The following is a 16,012-nucleotide window of genomic DNA, read 5'->3' as shown; positions in this document are numbered from 1 at the left end:
ACTTACAACTACATCCATTGTCTGCAGAGTTTTACAGTATGCTTCAACAGATCTGTAGGATGCTTAACATTGTTTTAATTAAATGTTACAGGTTTTTATATAATTTTCATACAACTCTACCTCATTTTTATAGATGCTAGAATTTTAAGACATGCCTGCTATGGACTTAATTTTCCACTGAACTGTAATGAGACTCCAGTGTCTTATTCCTTATGTTGTTGTAGAATCCTTAATCTTTTTTTTCAGTTCCTTAGGATAAATCCTCAATGATTCAGTGATTTTTACCTACCTCATTATTTTAGAAGAGAAGTATGTCTTTCAAACAAAAGTTCTTTCTTGATGAATTTCTGTGCACCTATTAATGTTGGGTTCCTCACATTTAGCTTCCAGCACCTTACTGGAAATTCAAGCATATGTGGTCTGTGTTTATTTGGGTTAAAACAAGTAAGCATCAAACAAATCTGATAGAAGCTGCATGCTTGCACAAATCAATCTATTTTACAGGTTCCATCTGCTCTTAAGTGCTTCCCAGAGAACAAACACTGTGTCACTTTACCACATATTTCCATTGCACTATCCCAAACACACTTAAGCTGCTGACAGATTAATGCTTAGTTCACTTGTGGCATACATTCTTGGGTTCTTACACATGTTCTTATAAGGAAATGGAACTCACTAAGCACTTAATCACAAGTTGGGGTAGTGTTATGGTCTTGAATACAACACACCAACTCTGTTTGAGGAACAGGCTAAGGTATCTCTATATAAGCCATCTCTGTCACTGGTACTGCCAAAGACTCTGGAAATCAAATTACTTTTGTCATCCTCAGTTAAACAAAAGCAAGCAGAAATTGTCATCCTCAGTTAAACAAAAGCAAGCAGGGCTACCAAAGGGTAGCCCTGTGGGCTAGGGATGAGCCACCTGAGGAGTGTGCAGAAATGGTCTAAGGATTGTGCCCTTTACTGGAAGCCAACTTGTATGGCTTAAGTGTATATTGGCTTGAAGCCATTACAAAGAAATATTGATAAAATGACTGCAAAGACAGGGAATAAGAAACAGATACAAAAAACAATAGCAAACATACCTGAAGAAACATACAACCCAACTTTCTAAATATATCACCAATTCAGTTAATTGTGAATTTCCCTGGTTAGGATGCAGTGACAGCAAGAGAAACTCATATGAGTGTATGCAAAATGTGAACATACACTATGAATATCTGCATCTGTGCTTGAGAGAAAGGTGAAGTTTCATGGAAAATCCTTTGCATCCTTACTTGATGTAAACCAAGTTCAAATGGTTCAGAGCAGTCAACAACTTCACCTGGTTTTATGCTTAAATACAGGACACAAAAAGGAAGGGGTAAATAGCAGAGAAATTGTAAGTAAATTTTCTTCCATATTCAACCTGGTAAATATTTATCCAGTTCTGATCTTTGAAATAGATTTTACAGAAGAAAACTTAGTACTTCACTCCCTAAGCAGACCAATCCCCCATTATGTACACCACACCATTATCACCAACAGTGAATCTTAGAATCATAAAAGCTGGAAAAGACCTCTAAGATCACTGAGTCAAACTGTTAACCCAGAACTACCGTGTTCATCAATAAACCACATCCACAAGTGCTACATCCACACACCTTTTGAATACTTCCATGGACAGTTATTCCATTGCTTCCCTGGGCAGCCTATTGCAATGTCTGATCACCCTTTCAGTGAAGAAATTTTTCCTAATATCCTACCTAAACCTCCCTGGCACAACTGGACATCCATTTCTCTTGACCTGCCCTTGTTACTTGGAAGAAAAGGCTAACCCCCAGTGAAGGGCTTTTGCCATTGAATTGTATGCTGCTGAGTGCCATGGTGAAATTGGAATCCACAAGTCACCTTTGATTTCCATGGAGATGTGTCCTTTTGATTTATGAGCAACTTCGTTGTTACTCTTCCCTTGCTTAGCTTAGCAGGGTCTGAGTACAACTCACTGTGGGTTTTTCTTAGTGTCACTGGATGCAGTAAATGCTCTCTACCCTGGTGTTTCACTTTCAAAAGCACAGTGAAAGTCCTCACCCCTGCAAATGGGATGGGAAAAATCCTGTCCTACTGCAATACTTGGAGTTAGTTGTTCTTTGATGGACACAGTTGAACACATCAAAGGTTAAGCACTGTATTTTCTTGTTTTCCTCAAGGTATCAGAAGACAGGAGTACCTCCCTGGCACAATGCTGGTGTCAGAGCAAGGCAGGGGGTTGAAAACATGGGGTACTTAATGAAATTAACAATTTCAGTTAAAGTCAATATACTTTTTATTTGTATTCAGAGATTATGTCAGTGCTCTCTTACATGGAAAAGACCTTCCCCCCACCTCTGTTTTTCTCTCTACTGGCACAAGCAACCTTGCACAATTTGATAGCATTTCTTGATAAATATCCAGCATTGGTAGAGCTCATTTGCACTGCAAACTTGCCAGCAAGACAATACGCAGATGAACTGAATCCAGACAGGTAGCAACAGATAAAGCTTAAGTATGCATTCAGGACATTATCTTACTGTAAGCATGTAAACCTGTTTTTCATCTCAAAATTCTGAGATGTTGAATTGGTAGAGGTAATATTACCCAACTTGGTTACGCATTTTGAAATCCCTTAAAAAATAAAAGGCCTTATGACAGTGCAGTACTGAGACAAATATCTAAGATAACTTATCTTTAGCTATTGTCATGAGAGTAAGCAACTAACTAGTAGGACATTCCCCTGGTCATAAGTTACTTTGTGGGATTTTTTGGTAAGATTGGAGAAGTTACACTGTGTTTCATAGGACACAATGTCTATGTTTCAGAACACCTCAAATTGCAACATGCAGGAATTTCCCATTCTCCCTCAGCAAGGTCTCCAGTTGTATTTACATACACATTTTAAAAACAGCTACTTTGTGCTACTGTCTAAAGCAAAGTTTTCCACAAAATGCTTTGGTAAATCTTGCACATTCCCCATATGTTGAGAAAATTAACATGCTAAATATTTTTTTCCTTTTTATGACCGTATATACTTTTGCTTTGCAGCAATGTAGGATCTAATTCCATTTTTTAAAGTCTGCCAAGCACACTATTGCATGAAAATATTTTCTTTTCTCTTTCTCTTTTCTAGTTCATCAACAATGATTCGAGTAGAAAGACCTGGTTCAGGATGCTTCTACTTGTTGGTTGTCACTTTTGCCAGTTTTCAGAAGACTTCTGAAGCTCTGGCCAGCCTTGAAAGTACATTAAATCCTTGGTGTGCATCATTCAACATACCTGAATTAATATGAAATGAATTCATGATGTTGTTGTAATGAACACACTTTGATTCCAGAACTTTACCTTTCCTTCTGGCAGCCCATCAGCCATATCTTCCAAGAGCACACTGCATGGCTAGAAAAAGCTGATTTTTCTTTTAGCAATGTTTTTTTGTAACTGTGGCAGTATCCTTTTTTCTTTGCCCTCTCTCTTTTTTATTCTTTGTGAGGATGGGGAGAAGTTTAAAAAAAAAGGCTTTTCCTACCTAATTTTGATATTTCTAGGCTTCTTGTCATTGTTCTTTGGTTGCCTATACTCTTCCTTTACTGGTCATATGTGCCTTGAATACCTCAGTTTTCCTCCAAGATGACTTTATTTTGTAGTAAAATACATATTTTTTATTATTAATTAGTAGAATTGCACCATTTTCTGAGGGTGAGTTTTTCCTCTTTGATATATTTATCTTGCTCTCACTTTTGTCAGTTTTTGTGGCCCTTTTTGTGGCAGCTTCTTTCTGTTTCTCTGAGTCTTTTTTTCTTAGCAGTGCCTTTTGTTAGCCTTCCAGAATTTCTAATCAGTTACTGTCTTTTTTCAGCTGTCTACAAACAATCATCTGCTTTTTGTTTCTTCCTTCTTACTTTCATCTTCAAATTCACCACAGTAAAGGTGATTCAGGCTTCTGTGTCTTGCCTGATGATGAAATGACAAACTGAACCTGAGGAAAGAGGTTCCAGTATACTCAGGGGAAGACAAGGACATCTGGGAGAGGAGAAGCACTGAATCACCTGCTTAACCATGGAACTGGTTTGTCTGAAGGCTGACAAACATCTCAGGATTAGATACCAACAGACAGTGTTTGGGATTCTGGCCTAAAGCAGATAGAATTTCTAATAGAAAACTAGAGTAGAAAGGAAGGAAGAAGCACCTTTGGTGGTAGCCAAGGGAATACACGCAGAAGGATTTTACTAGTGAACATAGGGTCACAACACAACATGAACTCTCACTCAAAATTGCATAATTCAATATTAGATGTTGTACAGATAAGTAAGGAGAAGATTAGCCATTGACTAAATTTCTGAAGGCCAGGAACTGTTGTATTTATGAGGTAGCACAACAATGCTTATGTAGCAGTCAATATTCTCAGCATTTCCTTGAGTAGCAAGGAAATGCTGAGAATTTGTGGCACAATTCTACTGGTAATTATATGAGGTAGAGTGCTATCCTAATGTGGCTGTGTCATTTCTCATACCAAGATTAGATAATTTAGAATTAGTTTAGATAATTTAGAATTAGTTTTGATACTTCCAATGTTCCCTGTATAGAAGGACTGGATTTTATGGTTTTATGGGGTTAAGGAAAACTAACAAACCCTGACCAAGGCAAGACAAATATAGTTCATAGAGATTTGATATGTTGGATAGGAGTATGCATGAATCTGTACAACCAAGGTAACATTATGCACAAGCTCAGTAAACACAGGAACTGAAAATAAAGATATTTCTGGTTTTCAGGAACATCTGAGTAATGCATTCCTAATAAGATCTTCCATTACATTTTAGCCCTTTAATGGGTAAATTCAAGATCTGGTGAGCTTGTAGTCTACCATCACATCAGCAAATGTGTGGTCTCCAGGATTTGCTCACTGCAGTAATTTACAATTTCCTCTCATCTGCATATTCTTTCTTTCCTCTTCCTTTCCTGCCAATATCCATCTGGGAAATTTCAGCTTTACTCAGCATCACCTATTTTACTACAGAGCTTCTCTGATCTTCACTCTCTGGTTTTCCTGGTGGATGGATCATCTCACTTGGAATTTATTAATTCCTTAGCACAGTTCTTATTTGACAATACTTCAATTTTCAGGGTCTGCATGCCCCCTTCAAAGCACCATCTTTACATCACCCACTCTCCCTGGGCAATCTCATTGATTCACCCTTTGAACAAATTCTATATTATTCAATTTCTTTGCTCTCCTTATTTCCTGCTTCTTTCCTCTTCTCTTCCTCATGACTATGTTTTTTCTTTTCAGTAACTTTTCTGATTTTTCAATAGAAAAAAAATACTGCTTTTTAACCTTTCTCAGACTTTATCTCTAATGTCGCTTAGACTGTTTTCTCGCTTAAATACCCCAACTTTCCTTTTTCACTACTGTTCACACCCCCACCACAAGAAACTCTTAATTGATTTCCTCCTTAAAAGTCCTTCCAAGTCTCCACTCTATGCCTCCTCAACTCAAACTGACAATTTATTCAAACAAAGAAATAGATATTTTCTGACTAAAATCAGACTCTTCCTAATTCTCCCCTCAGAAAATGCATTGCTCCTTACAACTTCTCCGCTTCTATTTCCTGCATGACCTCTCTTTTTTTTCTCTTTCATCAGAGATAGAATTGTTTGTCCTTCTTTTTTAATGATTCTCCTCCCCTTTGTCTCACTTTTCACCACAACTTCTGTCTCTAGCACAGCTTTTGCAAAGCAATGCTCAGTTATTGTCAAAGGAATGCAGAACTCCACATATGCTTCTTATGTCTCTATTCTTTAACTGCTAATTGTTCCCTTGACATCACTCCCCAATTCTATTTTAGTTCAGGTTCTAAACAAACCTTTGTTTAGAATCTGTATGTCATCAACTCCACCCTTTTCTTCTTAGCAAAATTCATACAGACACTGTGAATTCCCCAAAATTGTTCTCAAAATCATTCCAGCTGAATAACTACGCTGCATTTTTTTCACAGCACACAGGTCTTTGTAATATCCATTCATGCACTGGGAGGCTAGTATACGAGAGCTTTGTATTTCCTTAATATATGTTTAACACTTGCTTCAATTTTATTCATGTGTGTCCTTTAATTAGTGTGTAATAGCAAGCAGACTAATGAAAACAGCTCAGGTAAGGGTTGCATAAGTCAAATTGCAAGCATGCATGTATGAAAAGGGAAAAAAAAAGGATCCCTTTATTACAAGACAAAGACACCAACTATTACTGCTTAGGTTAAAAAAATTCAAACCAACAAAAATGAAAGCCAAACTGAATCTTTCAGTTCTGGTAGGCAGATAGACTAGGACTAAAACCCTTATTTGAGATAAAGCCTGAACTCCTGAATGGTTAACATCTTAATCTGAAAGAGATCCTACAGTGAAGAAAAAGAAAATAAATCTCTACAGATAAAGTTATCATTGGAAAGAACACAGTTCTTTTAAGAAGTGTCTAAAACCACCCTGGAAATGCCATGTGAGAGATGGAGAAATAGCACTTGTAGTTGTGTCAGAGAAAAATGAAACTCTGGGAAACTCAGTAATTTAGTTCACTAACATCACTAGGAGATCACTATCTGTAAAATTCAGATTCAAATAGCTCCTGGCATAAGTGAAAGGTGAAACTAAAACTAAACCTGAAACTAGAAGCTCAAACTGAAGATAGTAAGCACCAGTATAGAAATGTAGAGTGACCAGATGAACACTGACAGAAAAAATATTGCAGTGATGGAGATATTTAAGAAAATCTTAGCCTACCTAAGAAATGTGATATAAACTGAATTAACACTGATGTTGCTGAACTTCTACTCATGTGTGATAGAGTTTATTTGGCAAACTAGTGTCATCAAAATCATACCTGAAAAAGAGCTGACATGACTGGAGAGAATAGTAAGAAATTCTACCCATACACACAATATGTGAAAATGAGGAAAGGTAGATGATGGAGCATCTATGGGAGTGTGCATTTGCAGAAGTCATCGAGGATTATGCAGGTCAGCATCATTTTGGGGAACAACACATAGTTGTGATGGAAAGATGCAAGAAAAACAACTAGGAAAGGACCAAAGAATCCAAGGTGGTGGTGCTATGCAGACAAACAGCAAACCAGAAAATCCATTTCTTATGTCGGAAATGGATCGATTAGGATGTAGATAACTTAGGCACCAGACCAGTCATAAAACCTTTTATTTTTCATTTTTGGAAAAGGCTGTTGGGACTGAAGGGGAAGGAAGAGGGGAAGAATGGAAGACTTAAGTGGGCTGCTGAAGTGTTTTAAGGGATTCCTAAATATATTGCCCAGTGACAGACATTCTCCCTGTTTATTTATAAAATAGGTACACTGAAGCCAAAAGTTGTGCAAATATTGCTAGAAACATCTGTCTTTTGGAAGAATTATCAACAATGAACCCGAGACAATACACTCTCTAATTTATACTGGGTTTTCCTCTTCTTTTGACATATTTTTCTCTAACCATGAGCATTTTCTAAAACCCCAGCAAAGTGAAGAAGGTAGATTTTATTCTTTCTACTCTTTGTTTCATTCTTTCTTTGAATTGCTTTCTCCACCTTCACATTTTTCTCTCCCTCTATCCCAGAGGTAAGATTTATGTTTACAACTGATGGTTTATGATTAAGACACTGAACTTTGGTCACTGAATTAGTACTGTCTATAGGTTCAGAAATTTGCCAGCCAGGCACGAGTCCTCAGGGGACCTCCCACAACCAGGGTGCCGACTGGCGCCGAATCCCGGCTGTAACCCTTAAGCAGTAGCATCCCCCAGTGGCCCTAGTTATCACTGCAGTGATAACTTTTTTAGATAATTTTAGGCACTCTAACTTTCAATGTAAATTCAATTCAAGTGCCTCAGAACTAGCCAGGACTCAGGAGTCTGTTAAACTCAGTAAAGAACCATATATACTTGACGAAAAAAATTATTTTCAGTTACTGAATATACCATGTGTGTACGGCAAAACACATAGCTGTAAAAGCAGGATTTTTTTTTTTTGTAAAATGCATTCAAAAAGGGGGCAAAATCGAATCAAAAGAAAGTCAACCTCTTTGCTGGAGAGCCTTCTTGAAGAAGAGAAAATGGGTTTAGATTTTTTTCCAAGAATATTAGGTTCTACAGCTATTTTTGGCTTTTTTACAAGATCAGGACTCATGGAAGGGATACTTTAGCAACCTTCAATTTTTAATCTGCCTTTTGATTGAAGTTCACATATTTAGAAACTATAGTCCATCATATATATTGAATTAAAATTCTAAATCAAAAATCCCTGGCTGGTGTTTAATTCACTCAATGAAAATTCAACGCTATTCTCAGAAAATACTCAACAAGAACATCCCACATCCCAGTCACTATTCTTAAACCCAGTCCTTTGCAAAACAATCCAAAACTGCGCTCACTGGGATTGCTTTCCCTGTTCCCTAGAAGAACTCAGTCGTTGAGGAAAGGTGAAGTAATTGGTACTTCAAATTGTCACTGGAAGAGAATAGGAGAAGGTAGAAGGGCAGACAAATGATGCACAGGTAACACAAATATGAGATGCTTGCACCTACCCAGCTCCCTCCCACTCCAGAAGCAGAACAGACACATTAGCACAATCCCTGTATCAGTGCTGACTCAGCAGAGAGAGGATGGAGGAGGAAGGATGTGCAAGGCTGCCAGAGGAAGAGCCAGAACAGCACTTTTGCACAACTCTTCTGTATGCGATGAAAAGAAGGAATTTTCTCTTGTTAATGTTGGAACCCTCCAGTAACTTCTAATGTTGCAGCAGTGGAGATGAAGGGTTGTTAATTAAAACAACCCATATGAAAATCAGTGGGACTTCTACATTAGCTTGAAGTTCAGCAGGGGATTATAAGCAGTGCAGAGCAGAAACCAGTGAACGTTTGTCCTCTCTCTATCAGAATCTCACCAGACCTGATGCCACAAGAGCCCAAAGAGGTGACATGGCTTTATCCAGTAGGTAAATCCAGTAGGTCTATGGCATCAAGTAGTTACTTCTTTCCTCCTATTACTCTTGTCACAATAGCTGAGTACCTCTAGTAGAGTTTTATAACAGATGCATAATTCCATTCTCTGGCTGCAGTGTGAAGCACAGAATACTTGAGACAAGCGGAAAAAAAACCCCCAAGCCTAATCCCCAGAACATATGTGCCTTCTCAGTAATTTAAGGGCTAAATGCTGGGGTCCTTCCTCTGAGGTAACCTAAGGGAAATCTGTCTTTCTCAGTATCTCTGAATCTGATCCTTCATGAGCAGCAGTCAGCCCAGTGTGAATGTGCTAACTGAGATATGACAAACCCATGTAACAACTCTTGCTGATATTCTGTTATTCTGTGGTTAAGGCTCATGAGGATTTTTGAAAGGAAGTTTATTTTTGCAAGCTGCTGAGTGCTGACTATGACGTGGGGCAGCTTTCACTTAGGCAAATGTCTTAACTTTTGCTAAGGCTCGTGGGCAGATAGGCTATTACTGAGACATTTACAAGTAAAGCCTGGCTTGGCTTAGGCTATTCAGTGAAAGGAGATGTAGGTTTTAACAAATAATAGACAGCTATTTTCAGCACAAAGAGAGGAGGCAGCTTTTCATCTTGGCAGACACTACCTCTCCCCTTCTTTTGGAAGTTCTAAAAACATTTCAGAGGTCCTAAACAATGCTCCTCATAGGTTATTGTCACTACCTAAAACATAGGGGCTGGTATTCAGCATGACAAATCAGTTTTATGTAGTTTAGTCATCTATCTCTGCCAGTTGCATGAAGTGGATGATTCTGAAAAAGTCAGCAACTATCATAATGAAAATATACATTACGATACAATGTGTCACACAGCATTGAAGATTAATCCTGCTGCTAAAAAAATAGAAAATGCACAATAAACACATTACCTGAAATTAAAAGTGGTTTTGACCAAATCTCCAGAGCCTTTAAAGTTGTAACAATGATTTCCTATTTATATGGACTGTGTGAATTCTCAGGTGATTCCCTGTGGAGAGTTGTATGAATACTTTTTCCAGAGTTGAGGAAAGGAAAATAGGTAGCTATAATGGAACTACAGGAGCAGCCAAGCAGTAGATTGATTCAACAGGAGAAATTCAATGTATCCCAAAAGATTTCCTAGGATTTGCTCTCCTGCTGCTTAGGGCACAATTTGTTGTAATGAGAAACTGAGGATTTTGTTTCAGGTGTCAAAGCTTGTAGTGATGACTTGAAGGTATAAAGAAAAAGCAACAACCGAAAATCACTCTTAAATAATGCTTTTGGATGAGAATAGAACAAGGACAAGCTCTTCAAGGTGCAAAAAAGGTCAAATATCTCATGTAAATAACATTCCTTAAGAGATACTAATTGGATGCACAGTTGAACCCTTTCGTTCATCTCCAAACTGCTGCATTAAACAGCTTGAAAACTACAGTACACTTCCACAAGCGAAACAAAGAAAGCTTTATTAAATTATCTGGTAAAATTGCACTCAGTCTCACTGTAATCTCTGCTCTCAGTAATGTCTGCAGAAAAAAATACTCAGTTTTCAGTTGTGAAGAACTGAGCTAACTGAGTTATAAAGAAACCCAAACCAAATGAAAAACAGTGAGGTTCAGGTTTTTTATTTAATAAGGGAACATTTAAACAGGCAGACTATTCTGTTCATCTGGAGCATGCCACATGGTAGAAAGCTGGCAGGAAGCATGTTCTGCTGCAGTACTACATAAGCCATGTTTAAAAGGTTAAGTGGGACATGCTCGACATGAATTTCACCCTGCAGAAATGTGAAAATTTGCAGGTATTCATGTCCTCCTCTGTGAAAAGGAATAATCATTATGAACACAGTGCTACTCTACCGCTGTGATGTACCACAGCCTATGCAGGTTTTATTGATAATCACTTTTTAGTGAAAGCTCTGAAACACTATGTTGTTTCTCAAGTGGAGCCCAGAGTTTTATTCAGAAACAGACTGCCACATGGAATTTCCTCAGGCAAAATGCTGAATGATGATGGCATCCCCATTTGACTAGGGAAAACATGCAAAATCTGAAATGTTCATATTCACAGCAGAACATATTGTTCAGCACTAGCATACTCCTCACACTTTGTTCTGAAACATTACATGGTGTATTTCACTGGAGGAGAAATGGATGCTCCAAAAAATACCTTACCAAGAATGAACATTCATGTGTGAATGACATTACATTTGGACATTTGGGACAGGTTTACACTTAGTTACAAACAATGCAACTATCTAGAACCCAAAGATTTGAGTCTTAAAAGTTTTTACAACACAGACCAAAGCAGATAGCACCTGCCCTTTCTCGACTAGATGACCAAAGTTGCATTACAGCTCCAGGCTCCAATCAATTTCAAACCTACCACATGATGTATGATCTCCTAGACTATCCTTCCTTAGCAACAAATGACTATCAGACTCAGAAACCCTCCCAGCAGGTAGCATAGGAATAGGTACTGACTAGGAGAAAAGAAAAGTAAATCCTTCACCACTTTGGCTCCTTCCCAAAATAAAGATCAGGAGCTTTTTAATTTCCAGTTGAAATTGCATTTTGCAAGACTTTTTTTTTATCCTTTCTGTAAATTCTATGTATAGAGTATGCAGAAAATATACAGTTTCAACCTGCTACCTGTCCCTCAGGTCTGACCTGAGCATAAAACACTGATACCCTCATGTCAATGGAGTCTGAACCAGAAAGTCAGTTTCTGATCAGGAATGGGGGAGCATCTGAACACATGAAACAGCAAGGAGCTAATAATCAAGTTATTATTATAGTTCCTGTTATCATTCTATTTCCTCACAGCCTGACTGTGAAAGCAGAATGGGAGTTCTGCCTCATTCATTAACCTAGAAAGCAATGCAAGATGTACACAAGAAATAAAAAGAGTAAGAAGAATCGAGATGAAGCACAGTCTTTGTTTTTAATGAGACAGCTAGCTCTCCCCCATCTTTGGAACCAGTTGAACCAATTACATCTCTTACCTGTATGGTTCCAGAGTCCTGAGGCCATAACACAATGCTTCTTCCCAGGATTCAAGGTTAATACAGGCATCCATGGCACAGTCAAGCATTTTCAGCTGATAGATATTTGTGTCTGGTAGGCGATCCATGTTACTGCTCAAGAGATTCTGGCATCTTGCCAGAACGTGCTTCCACTCTGTTATTGGCCTTAGTTAAAGAAATGTATTTAATCAAACAAAAATACAAGTTCTAAATGCTGTTTAGCAAGGTGTAAGAGCTACAAAGCATTAAAATAGAAAAGCTGCCACCATTTCAGACTCTGCTACAATTCTTGAAAACACACTTGAACGCAGAAGAGGTAGCTTAGGTAACTATGTTTTGCTTACATCTAGCAAAACAATTTCTATAGAAGGCAGTATTTTAGCAAAAAATGGTAAAAGAAAGATGACAAATTGCAAAGATATTTTAATACACAATAAAATTTCAAATAACTTTTATTTAGGTGCTGAAACATTATTTACTTAAGATACTCCTCCAAATCTTACAGCCAAGGGCAAGAGCCCATGGAAATGCATCTTAAAAAATGTTTCAGTGGCTAAAAAAAGAAAATTATGGTTTTATATATTAAATAATGGTACATTCTTTTAAGCTGACCAAGATTTTTTTAAAATTCTCATTAAATTAGAACCTTTTCTTGAAATTAAATAATTTTCTTTCTCCTTGAAACAATTATAAAGAGCATTGTGGATTTTTTTCATGTACAGCTGCATGTTTCATGCATGAGAAAGAAAAATATCATAGTTTTATGTCTGACTAGTTGAAGACTAATGAACTAGGCAGTACAGAAGATTTTCACCTCCAATGTCACAAGAAGATTTTTTTGTGAGTTTGGAATAGAGGAAAAGTAACCTGGGGCTTGCATTCACTTTATTTGGATATTCCTTACTACAAAACACTTATTTCCATTACATTCTACACTTATTCAACTTCTGTGTGGACCAGATTCTTCTCTTTCTGACCACACCTAAGCTGAACACTTTAAGAATTTTCAGTTTTAAAATGAGTACTGTCATCTGTGACTGCACTCATGGGAGTCCCAGAATGCAAGCTGTCTAAACACCAAAAAGACACCACACACATCAGTAAGAACAAATGAAATAAAGAAAAAATTAGACTTATAGTAAGAGAAGTAATAACATTGATTGTATCATAGTCCTTTCCATACAATCAGTTCAAGGAAGTCCAGCAGTTATCTTCACAACATTACTGAAAGTACTATTCACACTAATCCAAGGATGAGTTTAAAGTGTACAATGTGAACCTGTGATGAAGTAATTAGTCCTTCTTGAACATGGGAATATTTACCCACTTAAATTTAAGAATGTGACCACTACGTGGCTGGGCCAGGATTTATAGCATGGTTGTTACAAGGCTAAACTAATTATTTGTGAATTGCTCTCATGCCCTTGGATTGAAAGAACCATATAAGGGAAGGAATGTGTTATTATAATTGCACCTTAACCTTTATATCTCTGGCAAACATCCATGTATTCTTTACAACCGATTAAGGGCAGACAAACAGAAGAGTGGGGGATATTATTTCCACTTGATACAATTTTTGTAGAAAGTACAAAGCACTGACATTTTTGAAAGATTACCATTTTAGCTGATGCATAGTCTGTCTGCTCTTACTTCTTGTTATTCTGCTTTGTTCACTGACTAGCATCTAATGACAGATGTGCTTTATAACAAAACCTGTTGGGACCAAATTTGTAGGTATGTAAATTACAACTTAGAAAATTCTCTGTCAGCTGCAACAGGACAAAAGAGAAGCTGCCTATCCTGTATCTGCCCAAGACTAGAGGAGGACTGCCTCAAGCAGACGCTCTCTAACTGTAGATTTAGCATTACAACGCTTTATCAGCTATAATCAGTAAGTCAGACTGTGGGAGTCACAAACTTTTTCAACTGTAGAAACTGTTGGTTTAATTTGCTAAAAAAATGACATTTGCAGAAACTAATAAGTATGTGCCTCAGTCAGCCAGAAAGGTTTTCTACTCATTATTGGCAAGTGGGCAAAAGTCAAGTTCCCTCTTCAGGTACTGCACTTGCCAATGTACGTCAATTAGCACTGGTATTGTGGTGCAATGGAAGGGAAGATGACATATTTCAAACAGCCCATGACTGAGAACAGAAGCTGAACAGACAACAAGAACAGATTTTTTTCAACCAGTCCTGTTACCTTTTACTATGATGTATTTGATTAATTTTTAAGTATCAGTTAAATCAGTAATCTTAATTAAAGACCTTAGTAAATTTAATTAGGTGCAATTTCTCCTGCAATTAAATATAGGAACATTAAATAGGACCAGTATCGTGACTCCATAATTTTGGTATAAAAAATATTGCAACTTAAGGTTGCATACCTATAATTTAACTTTCACGTTAAAACATAGTCCCTGAAATATAACTGAATGCCTGAAGGTCTATTTCAGTATTGTCTGTCTCAATCCAGTGAAGACAGAGGAACTTTAGACAGACTAGAAACTATACAAAAATTAACGTAAGATGAGATGAGTGTTTCTCCTTTGCTCATGAATAAATCTCTCTGGATTAGAAATAAACAAACTCGGTTGTGTAGGTTTTTTTCTTTTTTGCACAATAAGAATTGTAATCACTTGTTTCCAGCCTGGAATAACACTGTGCAAACCTGCTTTTCATGCTGCCAAAAAGGAGTACTGGAAGATTAAATTCTCTCTAGGTTGAGAGAAAGCCCATGTTTCTAAAATGGTAAGACATCTTGCCACAATAAGCCAAGTTCACAGTCAGAAAAATTCCACTGAATAGACCAAGATAAGAGAGAGAGCAGTATACCCATAGTATTCTAGTAAAAATCTCCATCTCTCTTCTGCTCATCTTTTCTTGGTTGTTGCTTTTCACTAATTTCTTTAATTGGATTGAATATCTACATGACAGCCATTAGGCTCCAGTTCTGTTTATTAGTGCAAGATCATCTCATTCAATTTGCTTAATTATAAATTATTATTATAACTTATTATAATGATTCTATAATGTCTGCTGTGAAAATAATTTAACAACCTTTTTTCTATTTAAAAGTGGATTTATATGAAGCAGTGCGATGGTAGAAATCCAAACTTGAATGAAAATATCCCTTTACATCCTAAGTAGCTACCATCCCTTCCATGAAGCAGTTCCAGTCCAGGTAATCAGAGACTATAGTAATACAATTATGAATAGTGCCCATTTTAAACATCAAATGAATTAAAAACATTAAAAATAAAAGAATGAAAATGTAAGTAAATTAATCTCAAGAGATGAATTGCATACTAAGGGGCTTTCTAGATTATTTCCACAACTGAATGACAAACTATGGCATGTCACTGAAAGGATACCTTCTTTTGATTTTGGATATCTCACTTTATTTACAGCGTCTTTGACTTCTTTCCAGGCATGCTCTTCACCAGCCAGTTTCTCAGAATCCTGGTTAATTGAAACAAATGCATTTAATGAGAAAAACAGTAAAATGAGAATATGTAGTAATGATGAAAAACAGGGTAAAAAGATTTCACTGCTAAAAGCTATTTGTAGAGACTATATTGCTATCATTTGACCTGGCAATCATACTCACCCTGTGTTTGGAAGTAAATGAGACGATCTAAAGAAAAATGAATGTAAACTTGGAAACATTAAATTCTCAAATGAGATACTAAGTTTGCAACAAAAACTATGATCAATCAGAAAAGAGAAATAATAGCATGTGAATTTTACTATTAAAACACATTGAGAAGATCAAATTCTTTCAAAGGCCTTCTATCTAATACTTCACAGACCCTCAGGCATACTGTATAAAAGATTTAGCAAATAATTTTGATTAACTGTGTGGTGATTATAGAGTCTTTACAAAGAGTGGAAGGCTACTTTCATCCGTTACAGTTATGAACATGAGCTTACAGGAGAAGTCAACGACTCAGAAAAAGCTGAACTTTGGTTTAATA

General features: G+C 37.0%; 1 protein-coding gene across 1 annotated transcript in view; it reads right to left on the bottom strand.

Moving 5' to 3' along the window:
• SMYD3 (SET and MYND domain containing 3) overlaps positions 1 to 16,012 on the bottom strand; it is an 84,205-nt gene that overhangs the window by 36,510 nt on the left and 31,683 nt on the right. The window contains exons 4-5 of the mRNA XM_027740994.2: positions 15,410 to 15,497; positions 12,018 to 12,192 (exon numbers count right to left, since the gene is read on the bottom strand). Coding sequence (XP_027596795.1) covers positions 12,018 to 12,192; positions 15,410 to 15,497 — 263 coding nt within the window. The remainder of the gene's footprint in view (positions 1 to 12,017; positions 12,193 to 15,409; positions 15,498 to 16,012) is intronic.

This window comes from Pipra filicauda, unplaced genomic scaffold, assembly GCF_003945595.2.
Source record: "Pipra filicauda isolate LSUMZ 115617 unplaced genomic scaffold, ASM394559v2 scaffold351_size757598_pilon, whole genome shotgun sequence".
Classification (NCBI taxonomy): Eukaryota; Metazoa; Chordata; class Aves; order Passeriformes; family Pipridae; genus Pipra; species Pipra filicauda.
This window is presented reverse-complemented; position numbering and strand designations above follow the sequence as displayed.